The sequence below is a fragment of the Bombus vancouverensis genome, chromosome 4, assembly GCF_051014615.1.
Source record: "Bombus vancouverensis nearcticus chromosome 4, iyBomVanc1_principal, whole genome shotgun sequence".
Taxonomy (NCBI): domain Eukaryota; kingdom Metazoa; phylum Arthropoda; class Insecta; order Hymenoptera; family Apidae; genus Bombus; species Bombus vancouverensis.
The window spans coordinates 8,362,343-8,382,652 of record NC_134914.1 but is presented as its reverse complement, the minus strand read 5'-3'; the positions used below and the strand labels follow the sequence as shown (position 1 = coordinate 8,382,652).

The 20,310-nt window shown below is 37.8% G+C and overlaps 2 protein-coding genes across 3 annotated transcripts in view; one reads left to right on the top strand and one right to left on the bottom strand.

Annotated features, from left to right (window-relative positions):
- Positions 1 to 20,293, top strand: part of LOC117156773 (uncharacterized) — a 61,417-nt gene extending 41,124 nt beyond the window's left edge. Inside the window, exons 2-5 of the mRNA XM_033334113.2 lie at positions 6,169 to 6,485; positions 7,160 to 7,371; positions 10,855 to 11,189; positions 11,770 to 20,293. Of these exons, the coding sequence (XP_033190004.1) occupies positions 6,170 to 6,485; positions 7,160 to 7,371; positions 10,855 to 11,189; positions 11,770 to 11,899 (993 nt within the window). The 5' untranslated portion in view covers position 6,169 and the 3' untranslated portion in view covers positions 11,900 to 20,293. The remainder of the gene's footprint in view (positions 1 to 6,168; positions 6,486 to 7,159; positions 7,372 to 10,854; positions 11,190 to 11,769) is intronic.
- Positions 1 to 20,310, bottom strand: part of LOC117156797 (uncharacterized) — a 154,843-nt gene that overhangs the window by 64,338 nt on the left and 70,195 nt on the right. The window lies entirely within an intron of this gene.

Sequence of the window (20,310 nt, the reverse complement as noted above, 5' to 3'; positions counted from 1 at the left end):
TACAGCTGAATACATGTTTCCTGAAAATTCCAGTAGTACTAGTTAGCTTTCTGAATTCTACGTTGACCCGTAACTATTTGTCTGACCATGCACGGTTACTTCCTAGCAGCACGATTGTATCCTGGTCTATTTGACTTGCCTAATCATCCTTTACTGAATTCTACCGAGTCCCGTACTGAACAATTCTACTGTAGTGATTTCGCGGTGGCTATCTAACTTTCCTAACTAATTTATCTATCTGCTGCTACAAATGGGAACGCCCTTAGAGAGAAAGGAACTTGAGGAAGAAGTTTTATTTAATTTCAGAGGAAGACACACCGAGAAATGGACTACTGTTATTATTACGAATTTTTCCTCAAAATATCGTACGAAAGAACAGCGACACAATAGTGAAACGGTTATTTTTCAAGAGACAGAGAAAAGCAATTTCATTTAGTCGCATTTGTAATTAAGTAATGAGAAAAGTGTTTGATTATGTTAAGAACGAAGCGATTATTACATTTGAATTAGCTTTACATTATATCAGTCACAAAGGGATATTACTAAATTTTATTAATATAATAAATTATTTCTGCAACATTGAAACTAAAATATTATGAAATTTCGAAAAAGATAAACTACGTTTCTATAAATTACACAATTTACGTTTTTCTAATCGTACCACGTATTGCGCATATTTCAAACCTGAAATATTTCAATGTAAACCCTGTCCGCTTTTACGATGATTGCAATTTATTTCCAAAATCACGTAATTTCCAAATCTAAATCGTATCTCTCGTAGACAATTCTTCGTTTAAATTTACATTTACTTTCACGTTTAAAAAGCCCTATCGTCATAGTTAATACTCTAGTGAACTTCTCCACTTTCCTTTCGTATATTCGATATCGCGGTAGGTATAATCCCGTTGGCAATTAACTTATGCAAAATCTCAGCCGGCCGAATAACGACTCTGTCGATTTTCGGATCGAGCAATCATGGTATTTCGCGTTTAATAAAGCTCCGCTGTGCTTCATGAATTACACAGCGAGCGAGCGAGATGAGGAGGGGCGGGGATGAAAAAAGAACAGCTTCAAGCTTAGAACCAGCGCGTTGATTCATCGCGATGATAACGAACGCGCCTCGAGCGCTTCCTAATTAAATTCGACTGTTAATTAGCCGCGTAATTACCCGGAGTTTCGATGCTTGGAGCGCGTCGATCCACCGGAAGCGTTTTCATGTTTCTTCGATGTCGAAAGGACCGACGGAAATACAATTTATCCCATTAATAAATTGCTCCTCGTGATCTTGTCAGCGGCGTTGTTTACCACTCCTTCGAACGATTATTTCGTGGAGAACATCGACAACAGAATTCTATCATTAACCTCGATATGACTAGTTAATCCTTCGCACGTAACAATTTCTCGAGCTACTCGAATCGCGGCGCGATAATCTGTTGTTCATAACTTTTGCTCCTCTTTGGTTTAATGGGAAACGTTCCTTAGTAAAGTTACAACCACACATGGTAATTAAATGACTGTTGAAAACTTTAGTTAAAGCGTATACTGTAATCAACAGGAAATATTGCTGTTTGTTCTAGAATAGTAAGCTCTCGAGTCAGTTTTAACGAACGACTATTAATCGCAGCAAGAGATTGGAATTTAGTATTCATTTTCTGTATGATATTAAATAAGTTGCTACGAAACATACTAAAATCTATTAAATGCATCGAAATTAATTACGCGATCCTAATTAGCTTCTTCGCGGATAATAACATGATACAATTAGAAGCTACTTGAGCAGAAGAAACTTAAGTTACATAGCTGGATTTTACAAGCTACGTTTTATGAAACAAAACGCTACAAAGGTGATACATGCTTTAGATTAACCGTAGAAAATTGTAGATCGTTAATGTCAGTCGAAAAATTTGGATATATAGCAGCTCATTTTCAGCAACATGATGGAGGCGGATTTAGCTTCGAGCACGAACGAGCATCCACGTCTCGTGCCGTCTGGATCCTTAATCTGCGCAAAAACAAAGGATCCGGCTAAAGAAGAAACCTGCAACTATTAAACGCTAAAACCTACTCTAAGAAATTTCTTCTTTAAAGAATTTCTTCAGTCTGAAAATTCCTGACGGGTTAAAGCGACTCCCGAACAAAGTAGCGCAGCAATTTAACTTAATCTCTCCAGCACTTACAACGATGTCTTCTATATGCATATACATATATTTTTGCTCGAAAACCAGAAATATATACATAGACTCGAGAGAACTCGCTGTAGGATTGCGAGACGACGGAAGGAATCCATGCGATCGGAAGCTGGTTAAGATTTAAATTTAATTTTCGCGCAACGATTTCTTCTCGCCCTCCGGATACATCTCGTGACAGTACGCGTGTTCATGAAACGTAGTAGGCAACTTCAATTGCCGATATTATATCGTCGTTCCTTTATACGAAATAAGAAATTAATTTCGTCGATTCACTGTGAAAGCTGCCTCCGTTTGAAGGTATGAACGTTTTAGAATTCTTCTGGATTGTACGTTCGCAATCTGTAGTCGATATATTTGGATCCACGTACGCACGAAGATCACAGTTCCTATCTTTTATAGAGAAGCAGTTTTAAAATTCGATGTGTTTTTAAGCAGTTCCATATCAAAGCTGTCTCTTTCTAGCTTTTAATTTGATGATCGACTCGTGTTTTAAGTTTGAATGTTGCACACTCGAGTTTGTTTCAGTTGTTCGTGCTTTATAGCCAGGAACGTTTGGCCTAAATACAGTTAGCTAATGGCTATTGTTTCGGATAATTCTTGTAACATAGCGTGTAATGTCGATTATAATTCTAATTTCTCAGTATTTAGGAGCCACGAAACATAAAGCGATTGATTGACAACACAAAGTAATTACAGTTCATTTCCGAACTCGCGTGCATAGTGCTGAATTTTGACACGCTTGTGATATAACTTTGTTAAAATTATCAACTAGTTTAACAAAATACAAAAATAATTCATCTAATGAAATAAATGAAATATAAGCTATTAATTAAAAAGAACAGTAATTAAATATAGGGAAAGTTTTAAAATTATCGTAAATAGAACCGAATTGGAAGTTCAATTTATTATTGCGTTTGTGTCTCAGTAGAAATTACGAATCTTTTCCAAGAGACAAAAAGAAGGGGATACGTAGGCAAGAACAAAACATGTCGAATATTTCAAAAGATGTATAACACGCTCAAAGCCGAAAGTGCTCGTTGGATGAGTTTGAAATCCAGTTTTGTGCGGAAATGGGCTAAGAAACGAGGGTTGGAGACGCCAAGGGGCGAGTAGCCTGTGTAACTCTCTTCTAATCTCCCGGGACAAGGCTGAAAAAAGGTATGTGATACAAGGGGCAGGAGAAAGGTGTATACTTTCGAATCGACGGCGATACGAAAATTGGATTGTGTCACTAGCGAAGGACGTGCTCGTTTCTCTCACCGACAAGAAAGCCTGCTAGAAACTCGTGTAAACCAGAGACGAGAGAGAAATGAAATTTACGCGAGAAAAAGAGAAAGGAGCGAATATTTCGTAACTTTTAGAGGATATCTAACGATGTTTCCGACGATTACGATTATACGTGCTGTAGGTATTAAATGATACGTGGTTTCCCACCTTAACTTTCATATTACGTTAAAGCATTTATTTAATATATCGCAGAAGTAAGTTAGGGTCTTCGATTAAGACACTGTTAAATATAACTCTTTAAGTGTATTGAGACATGTGTAATTTCGTGTGCTCCACTGGGTTAGCTGCATAGTAGTGACACACACATATGAGTATGAATGTGTGGGAGTATGTGCGTGCACAGCGTCTCGTAAAACAGAAGAATGCAACTGTTCCGTTGGTAGTGTGGTAAAGAAGATGGCGAGACAAAGAGAGTGCTGAGACGCGTGCAAATGTGTATCGACGAATATCTTGTAAATCACATATCAAATAAATCTGAAACTATTTTAATATCAATTCTAATTGTAATCTAAGTATTCCTATACATTTATTTCGGCGACTAAGATCCACAATTCTCAACAAAGTGCTGAATCGTATGGTCGTAACTTTCTGTTGCAATTTTCACAAGCGTCGGTGAAAGTAGAATTTTGTTTCGTTTCGTGGAAAGAAGGAATAAATATAATGCAAAAAGTATCACGCGTGTTACGTATGGCACACAGGAAAATGAACTCGTTAAAACTGTAAAAATGGCAGAAGGTAGTCGACGCGAAATTTCTGGCTGGCTCGTCCCGCCGTCGCTGTTGAACGCGAGAATATTTTCGATGAGAATCGTTGCACAGAGGCCTGGAAAACGCGCGATAACGCTTCGACGCGGCGACGAATCCTCCGTTCAAAGACAAATTAACGAAAAAGGGAGGAGGCCCGGAGCATTGTAAAAGGATCGAATCCATTGTTCCGGCGAGGGAGCACGGACAAAGGCGAGAAGAAAGAAAGAAAGCGACTCCTTTCCGGATTCCAGTAAATCACGCCTTTAAATCTCTCTGGATCAAAGCAGCGACTCTTTGGCGAACATCGATGTTTCCCCGTCTCGGCCGAGAAAGGGAGAAGCAGAGTTTTCACGGGAGTCGAATAATTAACCGAACAGGACAGACGTTCGCAAACTTCTCCGCAGGGACGATTATCGATTCATTATATCGTCTGCGACGCTGCCTCGTCGAGAACTTGGACGGCTTCGAAGACGATTACCGTCGAGAACGCCGAATAACATCGAATTTATGGCAAGAGGCTGCTTTCCTCGAGTAAACGATAGTCTGACGTTATGCAATTCGACGAAGTTTTAACCGAGCTTAAGATTCTATTTTGTGGTTGTATATGAATATCCCAATTGTCGCAAAACTTGAAATTTCGTTATATGATTTTATATTCGGTTTTCCGTCCCTTGGTAATGTAGGATAAATTAAAACTGAAGATATACTTCGTTCGAAATCTGCTCGCGAACTATACAAGATTTCTTAGCAATGTCAGCTAGGCGAGAGAAAGTGTTTGTACAAATGGAATAGTTAGAAAATACTTTTCTTTAGATAATTTCATCGAGTATCTGCAGTGGGCCCCACAACACCATTAACAACATTATTGATTGCCATTTGAAAAATATTCTAAAGAAGTCATTCCAAAATCATTTACCATAAATTCCACCCCCGTTTCTCTTTATACAGGTTCCTTTCTTCTCCTTATTATACTACACAATTCAAAATAGACGAGTATTGGCCGGCTCAGGGAATAACCGCAGTTTTCCACAAAGGAATCGTCCTTCCACCTACGAGTTCGCCTAATCGAGTTCACGGACGATCGAACGTTGTATACCCAGTGTGAAGGGCCAAACGTTGCGCAATGACTTCTATCAGGGACCATTATGTGCTTGTTATTAATGGCAATGCGCCCGTGTGCTGGATAACGCGATCTCGCGAAACACGTAGTGTTGTTCCGGCTGATTATTATCGAACGGCATTAACCAACCTGGATTATCAATGTCAGAGTATTCGTTGAATGATATCGTTTCCAGAGAAATGGCGTTTAGTTCGGCCAATTCGAGATCCGACTCACTGCCACTCGTGGTTTCGATTAATTCCGGTGGTAATCTCTTTAAAAGGGGATTTTGGACGCTTAGGCGGGTTGGTCGTGCTATTTTCCATGATTAACACTGGCAAATTTTTCCGATAAATGGATCGAAGCTCTGTGAGTGAGCGTACGCAGGTATCTGTTAAGCTTTTAAGGGAATTGTAGGGCGTTCGTAGCTGGACCTATGTTCAGAGATTTATGACGTTACTGGTCAACCGATTTAAGCTTCTACAGTTTCTAGACTAATTCGATAATTTTCGACTTTTTAGTCAAATTGAGAGACGCGATAGAATTTTGATAGCGAAGTTCATTAATTACTAATATGTTATACACAGTGACGTTAATTACTTTGCCTTCGTTACAGCTTATGTTCTATTCAGTATACTCTAATTTTAGTGTTCTCCTTTGATAAATATTTCCAATTTTTGTCCTCAAACCAGGTGATATAGCAATCAGAAATAAAGAACAGTCGTGAGACATTTTACGCTCGTAAAGCTATGAATTTCCATTAACACTTGTAGTTTAGTTCTAATTCTAGAGAATAATAATCGAGAATATTCATGACTTGTATTCTAAGAAGATTCTGTTCTTGCAGAATGCCTAATGAAAACGCGCCAGTGTGCGGGTGCGGAGTTGTGGTCGATCTGCCAAAATCACGAAGTGGCGCCCTGTCCTCGAGGAAGCTTACGATCAGAATATCGAAGTCGAAGGGTAGCAAGTCGGACGGGCGGGCTGCCAAGAAACAACAAGACGACGCTCGTGGGAAGAGCAGAAGTTCTGAAACAGGAAGCTGCAGCTCGGTGACAGAACAAGCTAGACCAGTTACGAAAAGTAGCAAACACGAGAAGCGGTTGAATCACTCAAGGAGAACCCGAAGCGCAGACAGAGCGGAGTCGCACTATACTTATATAGGTCGGTGACATACAGAATTTTAATTGTTCAATTTATGGAAACCAATATCGACCTCAGATTTTACGTTTGAATAATTCATTGTATTAGGTTGTTCGAAAAGTGTCTTTCTTTTACAGACACGTCTTTTACAACAACGCATCTTTATACAAACATGAAACCTAATCTGTCGAACTGTTGTAATCTTTATCTTGATAGAACAAAATGGATCATACGTAATTCGATAAAATAATATAAAACGGAAAGATATTGTGCATCCATTATTTCCTTATAAAACGAAAGAAACTTTTCGGGCGACCTAATATTAATTGCCAAGTCTTAGAACTACTTACATGAGTATAAATCGTAGAATATTTAGCGTTTACCGTAATATCAATATCGACAACTGTTATATCTTGATAATTTATTCAACTTTTAGAGCATTGTACGTAAATTTTGATAGATTTAAGATTCGATATATGCATTTTCAAAAAAACAGATTCTATACTCAATCGATTTTATTCGTTTCTAATTGCGAATTTATCAGATAAATTCATTAAGATTTATTTCTTAAAAAAAAAATGTTTTCCACGTCACAAAAGCCAGCAATTCAGGAGCAATACGATACTTTTTAAACTTGAAATTTCTTTCCAAGCTCATGTCGAACATTTTTCAGATTATTTGACGTTTCTTTGTAGATTCTGGTTCGAGCATACTCGGCGGCGGGATTCGGGAGAACGCTATAGCGGAGGCGCTGTATGCCACCATTCCAGACACGCCGAACGCGAGCGCCAACGAAACCGGAAATAGTCAATTAAATGCGCAAAGTAGATCGCAACCCGTTTACGCCATTCCTTCTATGGTATCGCCGCCGCCCACCTATGACGTGGCGATCTCGAAAACGTGGCAGGTAAGTGATTATCATTAACCCCCAGTTAGAAATAGATTTTCAAACGGAGAACACGGTCGACGTAATTAGCCTTTCTAACGAAGTTCCTTATAATTAACACTTGCTTCTCTTTTATATAAACGCGTTAATTAAACGAAACTCCCCCTTTTTCTGTTATTCCCAGTTATTCGTATATATCGTCATTGAAATTCGTATAATTAATTTGTGTCATAAAATAGTAGAAATTATGGAATTTCCATACTCCACCCGGATAGGCTCTCAGTCAATACGACTCAATTTTCCCAAACTTTCTCGCATGGCTTGCAACTCTTCAACGCTTTCCAAACGACTCTTTTAATTTTCTTGTATATCTTATATAATGGGCGAATAAGTAAAAGACTTCGTTGATAATCAAACGACAAACATAAAAATAATATTTGATTTATTTATTCGCATACTCATTGTGGCAAAATTGGGATTTGCGAAATATCCAACGCTTTACGAAAAGCACATCTAGGTATTTTCCTCGTACAGAAATCTCTTTGATCAAAAGTTAGACATTCGTTAACATTCCAGCGACAAGTATTTCTATCTCCACAAACACGCGTTGTTCGGAGATGCCGTAAAAGAACAGAACGGACACGGTTTGTTGCTAGTTACGTGTGTCACGAAATTGCCAAGCGAATGGATGTATCGACGGCACACGACGGAATTAGAAGCCATTCACCGTTCTCAAACGTGACGATGAAGATTTAACTATTGAGTAGTAATGACCTGTCCTAGTCAGACGCTAGATAGAATCGCACTCTCTCTTGGACGACCGCAGTAACAGAGCACGCTCGTGGTCAGACTTGTTAGATAGCGGATCGTAATCGACCAGTGAATTCGTAGACCTTCTGTAAACGAATTGACGTTTCACTAATTACATGTTCAAGCTACTAATTAAGCACAAGGAAACTAGATAAAGGAAATTTCATTTGGCATGGAACAAAACGAATTCTTTCCCGTTTAATCGACGATTAACCAAATTCAAGGAAACCAGGACATCGTTTTTGATGGACTGAGTTCGGTGTACGAAATTAAAACGACCGCAGAACCGGTGCAATCCATAAAATCGATGCTCTAGCTATCTCGAAGCCGCCCTAATTCCTCGATGATTGTAGTAGAATATATATATAGATATATAGATATATTTTTCCAAATAATCTCGCGATTCGTTTGCCCTTCGTGACCATTCATCTACGTATAGGAAAAAAAATTCGAAGGTGGAGCGATATTGCGAGGGTGAATTTACCATTTGAACGTTTTAGATTCGCGATAGAACGAGACTGTTGAGAATGAGCTTGACGAATGAATTTAAAAAGCCCGAATTTTAATCTCGTGATAAGGTATACGTCGGTGTGCGTGTAATCCGGTGACAGTAAAATTAATGCTTGAATATTCAAAACGCTCGATCCACTCTGCTAACTCGAGTCTTGTTTGCTGAATATTCGATTATTCGAATAATCAACTCTCTGCAGCCCCCTTCTATCCAGATCCGAACAAGGCCAGACCTAACGTAGTTTCATGGACGAGGTAGTCGGTCGAAAAAGAGCAAAGAAATTCTTGTAACGATCGTGGATCGCTCACGGTTACGTTTTGTACAGTATCGGAAAGAGAGAGAAAAAAAAAGAAGAAAATGGATGGGCAGGGGTTGAAACAGGAGAACAAGAGGCAAATTCTTCGAGTTGCTCCTTAACTGAAGAACCATTCAGGTTGTGGCCAGCCATTTCGACCGCGTAGTTTCTTGGCGCCGGGCGACACATAAATTTTCGTGCCACGTCGCGGTTACCCTTTGCGAAAAACACTGCCACCCCCGATGGCGACCCACTTGAAACACCCAGTAACGATGCCAGAACACCTCGAGTTCTGCCGAGTTTGTACTGCTCCATTCTTGCTACCGTTTTATCGACCGTCACCGCTCGTGTTCGATTTGATTGCTTCGATTACAGTTCATTGCCCTTTTTCTGTTTCATAACTTGCGAACTAATCCGACATGGAAATTGGAACGAAAATTCTTACGAGCAGTTTACAATAAAGAGTTTACATCGAAGTATTCCGAGTACAGAAAAATTATTATAATAATCGTATGTGTGGCACGTGGAACTGGTCGACATCGTTTTCTAAAGATTTCATAATTTTAGCGCTACAAACTGTAATTAACTTATAATTTGTCTTTCTTTAACTTTAATTGTGACTTTTGTCATTTGTCTACGGAATTGAAGAAGTAAAAAAGAAAGTATCGTGTCATAGGAAAGTGTTTCGTGGAAATAACTTAAAGAGTTTATTCGAAGAAAGAAGTTGACGGTAGATTGGTTGAATAGATGCGAGCAGCATTTCTGCTTTTCAAGTAACTGCACTTTGTTCGATTCCCGATCATCGCAGGAAATCTTTCTTTCATATTCTTTCTTCAAATAAATTCCAAGAGTTAATGTATTCTTCAAAACGACAAATTGATGTAGGAATTAACATTTATAAATAAGTTGTGAATTAATTCTCTACTTTTGGGTGTAGAAATCCAGACAAAACTCGCTACGAGTTTCCTGGTAGCTCTTTGAAATTCTTCTCGAAAGTTAACGAAGTAGAAACCAGAAGAGCATTTCTGTAAAGCAAGGAGTGAAACAAAATAATAATTCTCCGTCGAACTTACTGCAACAGTCCTTTCATAGAAACGCATCGCCCGCTTATTCTTCAAATTACAAAATTTATGTGTTACCATTGTTGGTGGTTGTATTACATTTCAACTGTATTTTAATGCAATTCCATCATCTCGGCTTTAACTCTTTACGATAGAGATTTAGTCGATTACACACGAACAATACAAGTAATTAAATGCCAAACTCTCTGGACTGCGTCATTAACGAATATAATTCTTCTTCGACAATCAGCCCAAAATTACAACAAAACAGACTCTGAAATCGAAATCACGATAAATTTGCAGTGTGTTGAAACTGCCATGGAACTGTTCATGAAGCCAGTTATTTATAAGTTAAAAATTTAATTCCAATTACTGGATATATATTTAACAACAATAGCAATGGTAGTTTGTTATAAAATTCGAAATTCTCGAATTAAATATTCCACGTACAAAGTGCTCGAAACTCTATGAAATTCTAATAATTGAAAAACTTCTAAAGTCCGAGGGTAATGCTTGAAACCTAGAGAAACTCCATAAAGCTTGATAATTCTGATATTTTTATAATTCGTTCAACGTGAAGGTAAATTTAGAATTTTTAAATTAACAAGCTTGGCCAGTATTCAAGTAAAATATTTGAAAAATAATAATTTAAACGATATATCATTACCTTATCTGGCTGGATATCATTTTTTTACAACAACACAAACCCTAAATGATAGAAAATATTTTTATTTGCGTCATAATGTGCAGAATGTCCTGTTCGAAAAGACGAAAAACACGAAGGATGTCGGTAAAAGGAACATGTAAAAAAATCTTGGATTTTTCAGACCGGATTGCCACCCACCTACGAGGAATACCTGTGTCATAAATACGCCATGATATCGCGATCCCATACACCACCTCCCCCATGGTCAGATTCTACGACAGCGACGACGACACCTACGGCACCAAACGTTCAGACGCGTCGTGAATTGTTGGCCAGTCAGCCCGAACTCAGAGAATATTTGGCGCAGTTGTCGCTTTCTCAGAACAACGAGAGATCCATTGGCCATCACCACCACCATCAGGGAACCGTTCTGCGAGATAGCAGCTACCTCTCGAACCAGCAAGTCTCGAGGGAGCAAGTGAGGACGCAACAACGTCCACGAGCTATGCCTCCCAGGTGAGTTTTCAAAGACGCGCGAGAAGGGCATACGTTTCACTGGTGAGGGAGGAAGTCACGAAATAATTCAGACGCTCGTACTGAACGGCAACGTGCCTTACAACTCCCTGGGCTATCGTAATGGGTGGATGCGTTACGAGTACAAATCGCTAGACGCAGTGCTTTTCTGATTTAACACGAATCGAATCGTTCACGCGAGGAGATTTACGTTTATCACGCGATTTTCTAAGTTTCGTTGATACTTTCGTGTCTAAGGAGCAAAATATGCCCATCTATAGTATTTTTTACATTTTATTACGATTTTGACAGAAAATAGAAGATCTTTGTACTCGAAATCAATTTGAAATTCTATTCTATTCTTCTTCTGAACTATTCATTTCCTTTTTCCTCCAAGAATCGACATTTGCTTTTAATTCGATACGATATTCCATATCATTTTATTCCATCAACTATTTCTCACGTTGCTATTGGACGGGTTAAGAAATCTGAATATTCCTCCCCTCGAAGACGATTACACGATTATGCAATTTTTCGAGCGACACGCGATTCCCAAGAAGATTAATCTCACGCACGATTTCAGATCCCAAAGCGAGAGCCGTGTGCAGCAGCAAAGAATCGCGACGATGTACGAGGATGGCGCGTTCTGCATGGAAACGACCGCGTTGCAATCAGCATTCGAGAACGGGATAGCCCTGTGCAGCTTGATGTAAGCCACAGTGAAGATCCGCGTAGCGATCCGGAACGGAACATAACTAGAGAATTGCCCGATTCGAAAAATCGAGGCGTCTCTATTCGCGACCGTTAGAAGAGAAGAATTTCATCGTGGATGCAACGAAGCCCGTCAAGGTTCCGGCGACAAATCCCTCGATCGACTTTGGTATAATCGATCACGCCCCTCGATTCCTTTTTCTTTTTTCCTCCTTTTAACTTGCTATTCCTTTCATCGTGTCCGGGTAGAATTAGAAACGTGAAAAGTTTCGAACTAGCACGACTATCGTGAAATGACCGATAATTAAGTGTAACTTTTTCGCTCGACTTTATCCAGAGGAGAAACAAAATCGATGGACGTCCACGAGCACGAAAGGGATTTCGAAAGTTGGGCGAGCGTTCGGAATTTTTTAAGGCTAGTTGGAAACTTCCCAGACGGCCGGAAGTCGCCGGAGATCCTCCAAGTTTTTCCAACCATGCTGGACTTAATCTGTTGGAGGAACGTGGGGAAACTTCCGAGAAACCGCGAGGATCTCGAGGAAACTGTCAACGTTATCCACGCAAAAAATCCCGAGAACGCTCGAAACTTTCGAGCTTGCTCTCCACGACATCGTCTAGCGCTTCTCCGTCGAAATTCTGGACGTTCATAGAACCCCCGTTGGTGTCTTTAACGGGGAAGACTATTCGCTAAGGATGGCTTCAGACGGCTCGACTAAGTGGTCGATCAGTGAGAAATTTTAGTAAGTCGCTTTGTGTAAATGCAAATTTAATCGACTGGCTTAATCGATTGCAACGAGCGTCCGGTAAAAAACCGTAGTTGAGATCTAAAAAAGTAGGTTTCACTCACCTGCGTATCTAAATTTTTGTGTTTGTATACGAAAACTTTACCCATCACTCGATCCTTAGTCGACTTTCGACTGAACTAGCCTAAATTTTCACTTACACAAAGCGACTTCTTACTTGCCATTTCACATACTCAGTTGACTCGACTGTAGTCACCCTAAGTGATGAGATTCTGTGTTCTTCGCACAAATCTTTCTTCGAGCAAATAACCTAGTGTATGTAATACGTTGGTTCATAAGTTGTGCTGTTCTATTTATTAGAAATTTGATATGAAGTACCGCCGCTGTCTTTCATCGTATTTTGTGATCCGAAAACTTTTAATTTTTCTGTACCTAAGCTACCACATCTATTTGATAAAAATAGTATGTAGAAACTTTTGATAAATATTTCCCCTCTGGAACTTAAAAAACCATCTGTTATATTCTTTTGTCTCGTAGATTATATTCTCAGTTGCTATTTTTCTTTTTTTAATTCGACTACTTGATGTGGTCTTTCTGTTACTATTGCTAAATATTTGAATCGATGCAATATATACGGCAGTAGCAACGCGCGTGTTAAACTAATTAGAAAAATCGAAAATAATTATCTAACAAAATATATAATTTGATAAGTAGAAAAGAATACTGCATTGACAATTGATAATAAACGGGGAGCAGAACTTATGAAACGACCAAATCGATATATACATCGTGTTACTTGATTCTATTCCAAAGGATGGTACGAATCGAAAATTCCAGAGCTCACAGTACGTACGAATGACAATTGCATTCGCTATTCACGGATCACAAGTGCGACGGAACGTTTGTAGATAATTCAGCTACGAGCAAGCAATCGACGAATAATTTAGAATGAAGCTCTTACTCGCAGTACTTGACGTCTCATCTTCGGTAATCGATCGATCGTTCTGTGAACCGAAAACGAAATATTTCGCCATTGCCTTTGTCCTTTCTGGCTAGTCCAGGCCTTATGCGCGCCTAACGAAACGGGAGAAAAGGAAGAATACCTTTCGTTCCGTGTCTTCTTATAGCAATTAAAACCTGGGTACTCTTACACAATCGAACTAGTATTATTAGTGAAATTTTACATGTCACAAATTGCAAATTCCAAGTACTAAATTAATATCTAATTTGAACAATATAATTAATAATGCCATATTATTAACGCTGGAGCTACGAAAGTAATGAGAATGATCAGTTTATAATTTTTCAAATTTTAAGGATTTATCCCATTTGGGATATTAATGTCTTTTTGTAAAATATAAAAGCTCGTTTTCCTCTTTGCATTATAAATATGTATTCTTCCAAGTAGCTTTCATTTTTATTTCTTTGATACAAGCTCCATACGTTTAGCGTGAATATATCGTATAAATTCTCTCTTATAAAGATAAAAACTTTAATTGAATTAAACGAGCGAAGTTCCGCGAATAAATTTTACAATTTAGAACTCGTTCGAGACGTAAAACTTTAAATTGTAAAGGAAAACCTACCTACAATTTGTAACTTATTAATTGATTAATAATATTAATTGTTAGATTATCATGTAAGAGAACCTTGGTCATACTGACTTCCATTTTTCTATAATTTTCATAAATACGTAGAACTCGTTACTAGAAACGAAAGCGTAGATTTTTAATTAGAAATTAAACGAAGGGAGATGCAACGACTTCGGAATGAATCGAGGAAGCACAATGTTCGCGTAGACCTAATTTTACAGGCGTTATAGATCGTTTGTTCTTTGTTTTAATACGGTGATCTCGCTAGAGAGTTCTATTTTTTCTATGGCTTTTACGCGTGCATGTTCTGATTCCTATCGCGATTACGAGTACGTACACCTAGATTTATACAAACGTTGCACGTAATTTGAACGGTACTAGTCATTCTGCTGTTGGATTATCTAATGTTTGTATTACGAGTGTAACGTGACACCACATCATCGATGAGCTAATAGGGTAATGCACGGTTGCATCCAATCGTTTATGTAAATGAGCTTATAATTTTGCATTAGGCATTTAGACGTCGCTGTATATGGATGCTATGGATTTTTTGATGAACGAAAAGATTAATGCTGGATTCAGTGTAGGAATTATATTATTTATAGTCTCGATAATTTTACCCATTTTACATTGAAGACCAACGAAAGCAGCATATTTTACAAAGTTTGCATTCAATGGATTCGAGCCTCGATTGCGAGGAAGTTGATTCAATCGTCGGTTGATTCAATGAATGAAACCTCGAAAAAGAATTTAACAGGCCCTCGATGGTCGTTTCGAAATGAAATTCAAATTCGTGTTCACTGTCGATCCTGTTTTATCGATAAACAAATTATCCAAGCAAACACTGTGTTCACTACAAATACATTGACTGTCGCCACATTAAGTTCATTTTTCATGTTTCTTGGTAAATGTCCTTCTTTCCATTCGTCAAAATTATCGTGAAAACAACCACGTGGTTTGTTTCCAACGATCGAAAATGCGACGAGTATTATATTAGGTTGTGTAATAAGTTTGAACTGTCGTATATCTTTAAAAAATTGTCGAAGATATTTTATTTTTTAATTTTAACCATTACCCGTTTAACAAAATCTCCGTATATTGAAACTTAACACATATTTCATGTATTGCGAGAATTAACGAAGCTGTGGTGATTTCAGTTATAAATAGTTTGTTTACTAAAGACAGCCCTGATTTTCGTTCTGACTTTATATCATTAAATTATACAAACTAAGCAATATATCCCTGTTGCTTCTCGGCTTTATGGTATGTCCATTCATTATCGCTCACATATGCAATATAGTTAGAAATATTTCTAAAAACTATTAATGTCTATAAAAATATCAAGAAATTTCATTACAAGTTTCTTTAACTCTCTGAATATTATAACAAATACTTGACCGTAGATATTTCATATATTTTTATATATACAAACTATATCAAATTATATTCTGCATATTTTTATATATTTCAATTTTCAGCAAATGTATAAACATCCACAGTCCACTTATTACACAATCTGGTAGATTTTCATTCAAAGTTTTCGTTCTTTTCCTGAATGAAACGTTCAATATCTGCGAATTATCCTAGTTCGTTACAGTTATAGTATCGATTTAAAGGCACTATAGGTGTGCGAAAGAAACCAAAGGACATTAAAAATTTCTATAGGAAATAGAAAAACCTGTCGATCTTTACTGTCATGTTGTATATATTCGCATATCTAATCGTAAAACATAAAGAGTTAATATATTATTATCAAACATAGTGTCCTTGAATTTCGTTCGGGTACGCAATCCCAAGCAATGTAAGCTAAGTACGTGAACGATACGAATTTATCGGAAACATTTCGTTTCACATGATTCTGTAACAATACTCAAGTGTTTTGTCACAGCAAATACACTGTAAGGTTCAGAAGTATGCGTTGACGAAATTTTAACGAATGTTCACGGAACGACGCCGCAGAACATCAATTATCCAGACATTGTATTACCAAATGAAAATTTATTCGTAATTAATACATATGTTACGCGCACTAATAACTCTGTCATTGCACGTTCATTGCTTGTTATTCGAAAAAGGGGCTCTATATACAATCATATCTTGACACGTACTTCGACGTATTCGATGCTTCTTGAATTTCCTGTTGAACTATCTTGACCTATCACAAATCTAGACTGTTCCCATACACACGCTTATACATAATCTCACATATTCTAACTTTTCCGGATAGCTATCAACAATATCCAGATAAATGGCGTTCCTCTGCGCTCGTAAGATCCATCGATCAAATGTATTGAAAATACATAATATCACAGTATCGATTAAACGATTCAGTTAAATACTCGAGACATGGATTTTTTCTATGCGAATCGCTTCCAGCCCCCCCCTTACCTTCGATCTCTATATCAGCAAAGAAAAGAGGTAACTTAATTCGACGAGAAATGAAAAATCGTCGTACTGCTCTGGGCGCGACTAATTGTCTTCGTTAGCGGTAATCGCAATTCCCGTGGATAATTACAATAATTAATCGTGTAAAGTTATCGAGCCACTCGACGTACCACATTAGACCATAGGAAGACTCAGTAATTAAGTAAACTACGGCGCTCTAGGCGTTCGAACCTACGAACCTAGGCTGTCCTAACGACATACAAAGCAGAAAGTAGCGTATAAATTAAAGTCGGTGTGTTGTAAAAGGAAAAAAGAAAAAAAACGATAGAAGAGACGTGCCTATGTTGCAACGTATTATATTAACGTTGTTTCACATCGGCACGTTTATCGTATTTAGAACAACGTTCCGACATATTCGATGTAATTTAGAAGAGCGAATGGTCTTGTCTGTTGATTTATAGAGTTTAGGAGTTCCCATTGCCGCAGAATGCGTGCATTCTGTTATCCTTAACGAAGCGTTCCGCCTTGGTAATCTAAAAATAATTGTAAATATTTGACGAAGGTCGTGCATCCATTGGGACGCTCTTTTTAGATTTAGAAAAGTTGTTTTTTTACGTCGTCTCTTTGGAATAATGACTCGCCATATTTTCATTTGGAAGTTTACTGTGTATATAGGAACTATCAGTATCTTCTTGCACAATTGGACTAATGTTATTATAATCGACTGTGGATTTTTATGCATTCGTGGGAAAAGAAGATGCAAAAATGTTACGGGAGGATTATAAAGCAGATGTTATTAAGAATTTAACGATAGCATTCCGCGGATCGTAAGTAGGTCTAGTGGGACGAGGTGGATGTACGATAGTCGCTAAGAACACGTAAAACGTGACTCGTTAGTGTATTATTGCCATACTCTCGTGAGCATCTAACGTACACTCGAGTAACGAAGCGATTCGACGATTCGGAATCCGTATTTTACGTTGAAAAATGCGAATGATTAAAAGGTGCTTGAAATTTAGCGTCTTAAACGATGATTCGAGTTCGGGAATGTCTCCGATCACGTTTCTTTTTGTGACAGATCATTTCTGTCTTGTTGTAATGAAATACATCACTTAATGTATCATTTTCAATAGTTGTTTTTATTACTAAACAATTTTATCGTTGATAAACAAAACGAAAAGAAAGAATTATGCGATAAGGAATTAAAGTAATATCTGTCAATCACCATTTGCTACGAATACCTGTCAATCCTTTTTCTACTCGAACGACGAATTGCTTCCAAACAATATTCAACAGCTTCTTCGTCAATCGTTATATCATCTCGTTAAAAAATCAATATTTCAGTTGATAAATAATTCACGATACGTATAGTCGGTGTTACAACACGTTACGGGCGCACGGTGAACTCTGACTTTTCGCACGGATCGATGTGGATACCGCTACGAATAATCCACGAATCTCTCAGTGATCCACAGTGTTTACCCGATCGATCGCTGTAATCTCGAGCAACGCAGCATACGCAAATGAAACGTCATCGGCACTCGAGGGATTAATAACTCATTTCCTTAATATGAAATCCCGAAAATCGCAAATAATTTCGCTGTAAAATTAATACGGCGAAAGGATAACGAAATCAGCGTGTCGTCAATTCTCCGCCGTATTGACGGACATAGAAATAAACGTTCAACGCATAGAGTTCAATGCATAGAGTCGACGAATGATGTTCGGTTTATTAGAAAAACGAACGAATTCGTGTTCGAACGAACTCGAGACGGTATTTAGCGTTACAAAGAATGAAAAAGCGGAGAAAAAAAAATAATGCAGTCGCGTAGATTTAGTACTTCGTGGTGCTTCTCCTGTTCAAACGATCTAACGTTAGCTAACATTAACCTCGTCGAGTTTCAAGCGTGTGATTCTCCTATGCGCTGTCGAGCATTCTTCGACCATGAAAACAGTTTAATCTCCTTTCGAGTTGCTTCCACGAGGCTTGAGAGCACAAACTGTGCAAGAGTCTTGACTTCCAAGACTAAACAGAAACGCGGAACTGACGAAGCACTCGTTACGAGGTGAACGAGAAGAATTGCATTCAGTGGTATATAATTAATATATAATTAATCCTGCTACGTTCTTTCCATCACTCTCGAGTGAATCGTGTTTCTTCATCTTTAAAAGCCTCCTTTATTCTTCCCATAAATAGTTATATAATAATATTATATATAATATATACATAATAATTATAATATTATTACGTTCTTAGCTATTATTATTTATATATATTATTATTATTTATTATTATTATATATATTATATATAATAATCCTTCGGATTAATTGATTGAATCACTTGCATTATTTCTATTATAAAAATTATAACCGAATTTTATAAAAATTAATCTGGTACAACTACTTTGTTTGATGATATATATATATATATATATACATTTGTCCCTTAAGATCTTTACAATTGAAACGTGAGATTATAAAGTAAAAATTGAAAGATCGTAGCAGGACTAAAATTATTCTTCGCGTTTATAATAACGACAGCGACAGGAAAATCGTCTCTTCAGATGATACATGTACGTCTAAGCGCACACAGTTTATCGTTCACGCGATAAAGAGATAATAAATGTAAAAGAAGGTGTAACAATGATGCGTCGAAGGGGATTTATTTCTCGGAGCATCTTGACTTCCAGCGTAATTAACCGCAGGGGAAATGGAACCCAGGACTGCCAAAGAGCGCGAAACTTCTAAAATGCATAGGTTCTCCCGCACGAGATTAATTCGTGTCAATTTGCGTGTTTCAACCGTCGTTTAAACGAGAAAGCTCGCACTGCATCGTATGTATGGAATCGTTTCGTCGAGCGTACGAAATTGAATATTTTTCGGTGTTTGAATTGTGAAACTCTTCGCTTGTCGGCGTTTATAAACACCTTACGCTTATTAAGTAATCGTTTATCTTTAATTATCTTGTTTATTAGTCTTGAACGTGAATCTTGCGTGAAACGAGTTGCGAAATGAAAAGTTTCCTTTTTCCTCGGTTGCATTGTTTACGATTCTCCTAAAATAGCGCGGAAATCTTATCGTCCGAACATTGTCCTGTGAGTAAAGCATGCACAATGCAAGCAACCAGGCGATTGGTGAGCGTAACGTATCGTTTCTCTGAATTTGAATTTGACTGAACGAAATTTTCTGATTTAATCCGAAACCGTAAGCGAAGACGAAACGAGAGAAATCGTTCAACGAGAATATGAGCGAAAGTGAAAAATGGTCAAGTGTTTCCATACAAAGTACGAGATAAGAGACGTAGCGTTGTAAACTAAATAAGAAAAAGACGAAAAGAAAAAAAAAAGAGAACAGAATCTACGATGGTATTTAGTAGACGCATTACTCCGATATAGAAATATTTTTCTCATCATTGTGTATATCTCCTACTAATTTCCGTGAATGTTGATCTATCTCCTGCCCTTGTGCACAATGGCACACGATAGATACTTGGAGGAGGAAATAGTGGCGGAGGGAAAAGCAACGTTCGCAAGTAACGAGAAACTTAATTACAACGTTCTATCGGTACCGCGTTCGAACGAGAAACTAAACAAAGCTGAACCGCTATGTCATATTGTATGTTGTGTATATTATGAATGTTTAGAGGACCAAGAAATATAATGTACCGATGTAAAGCGTACCATTTATTCCC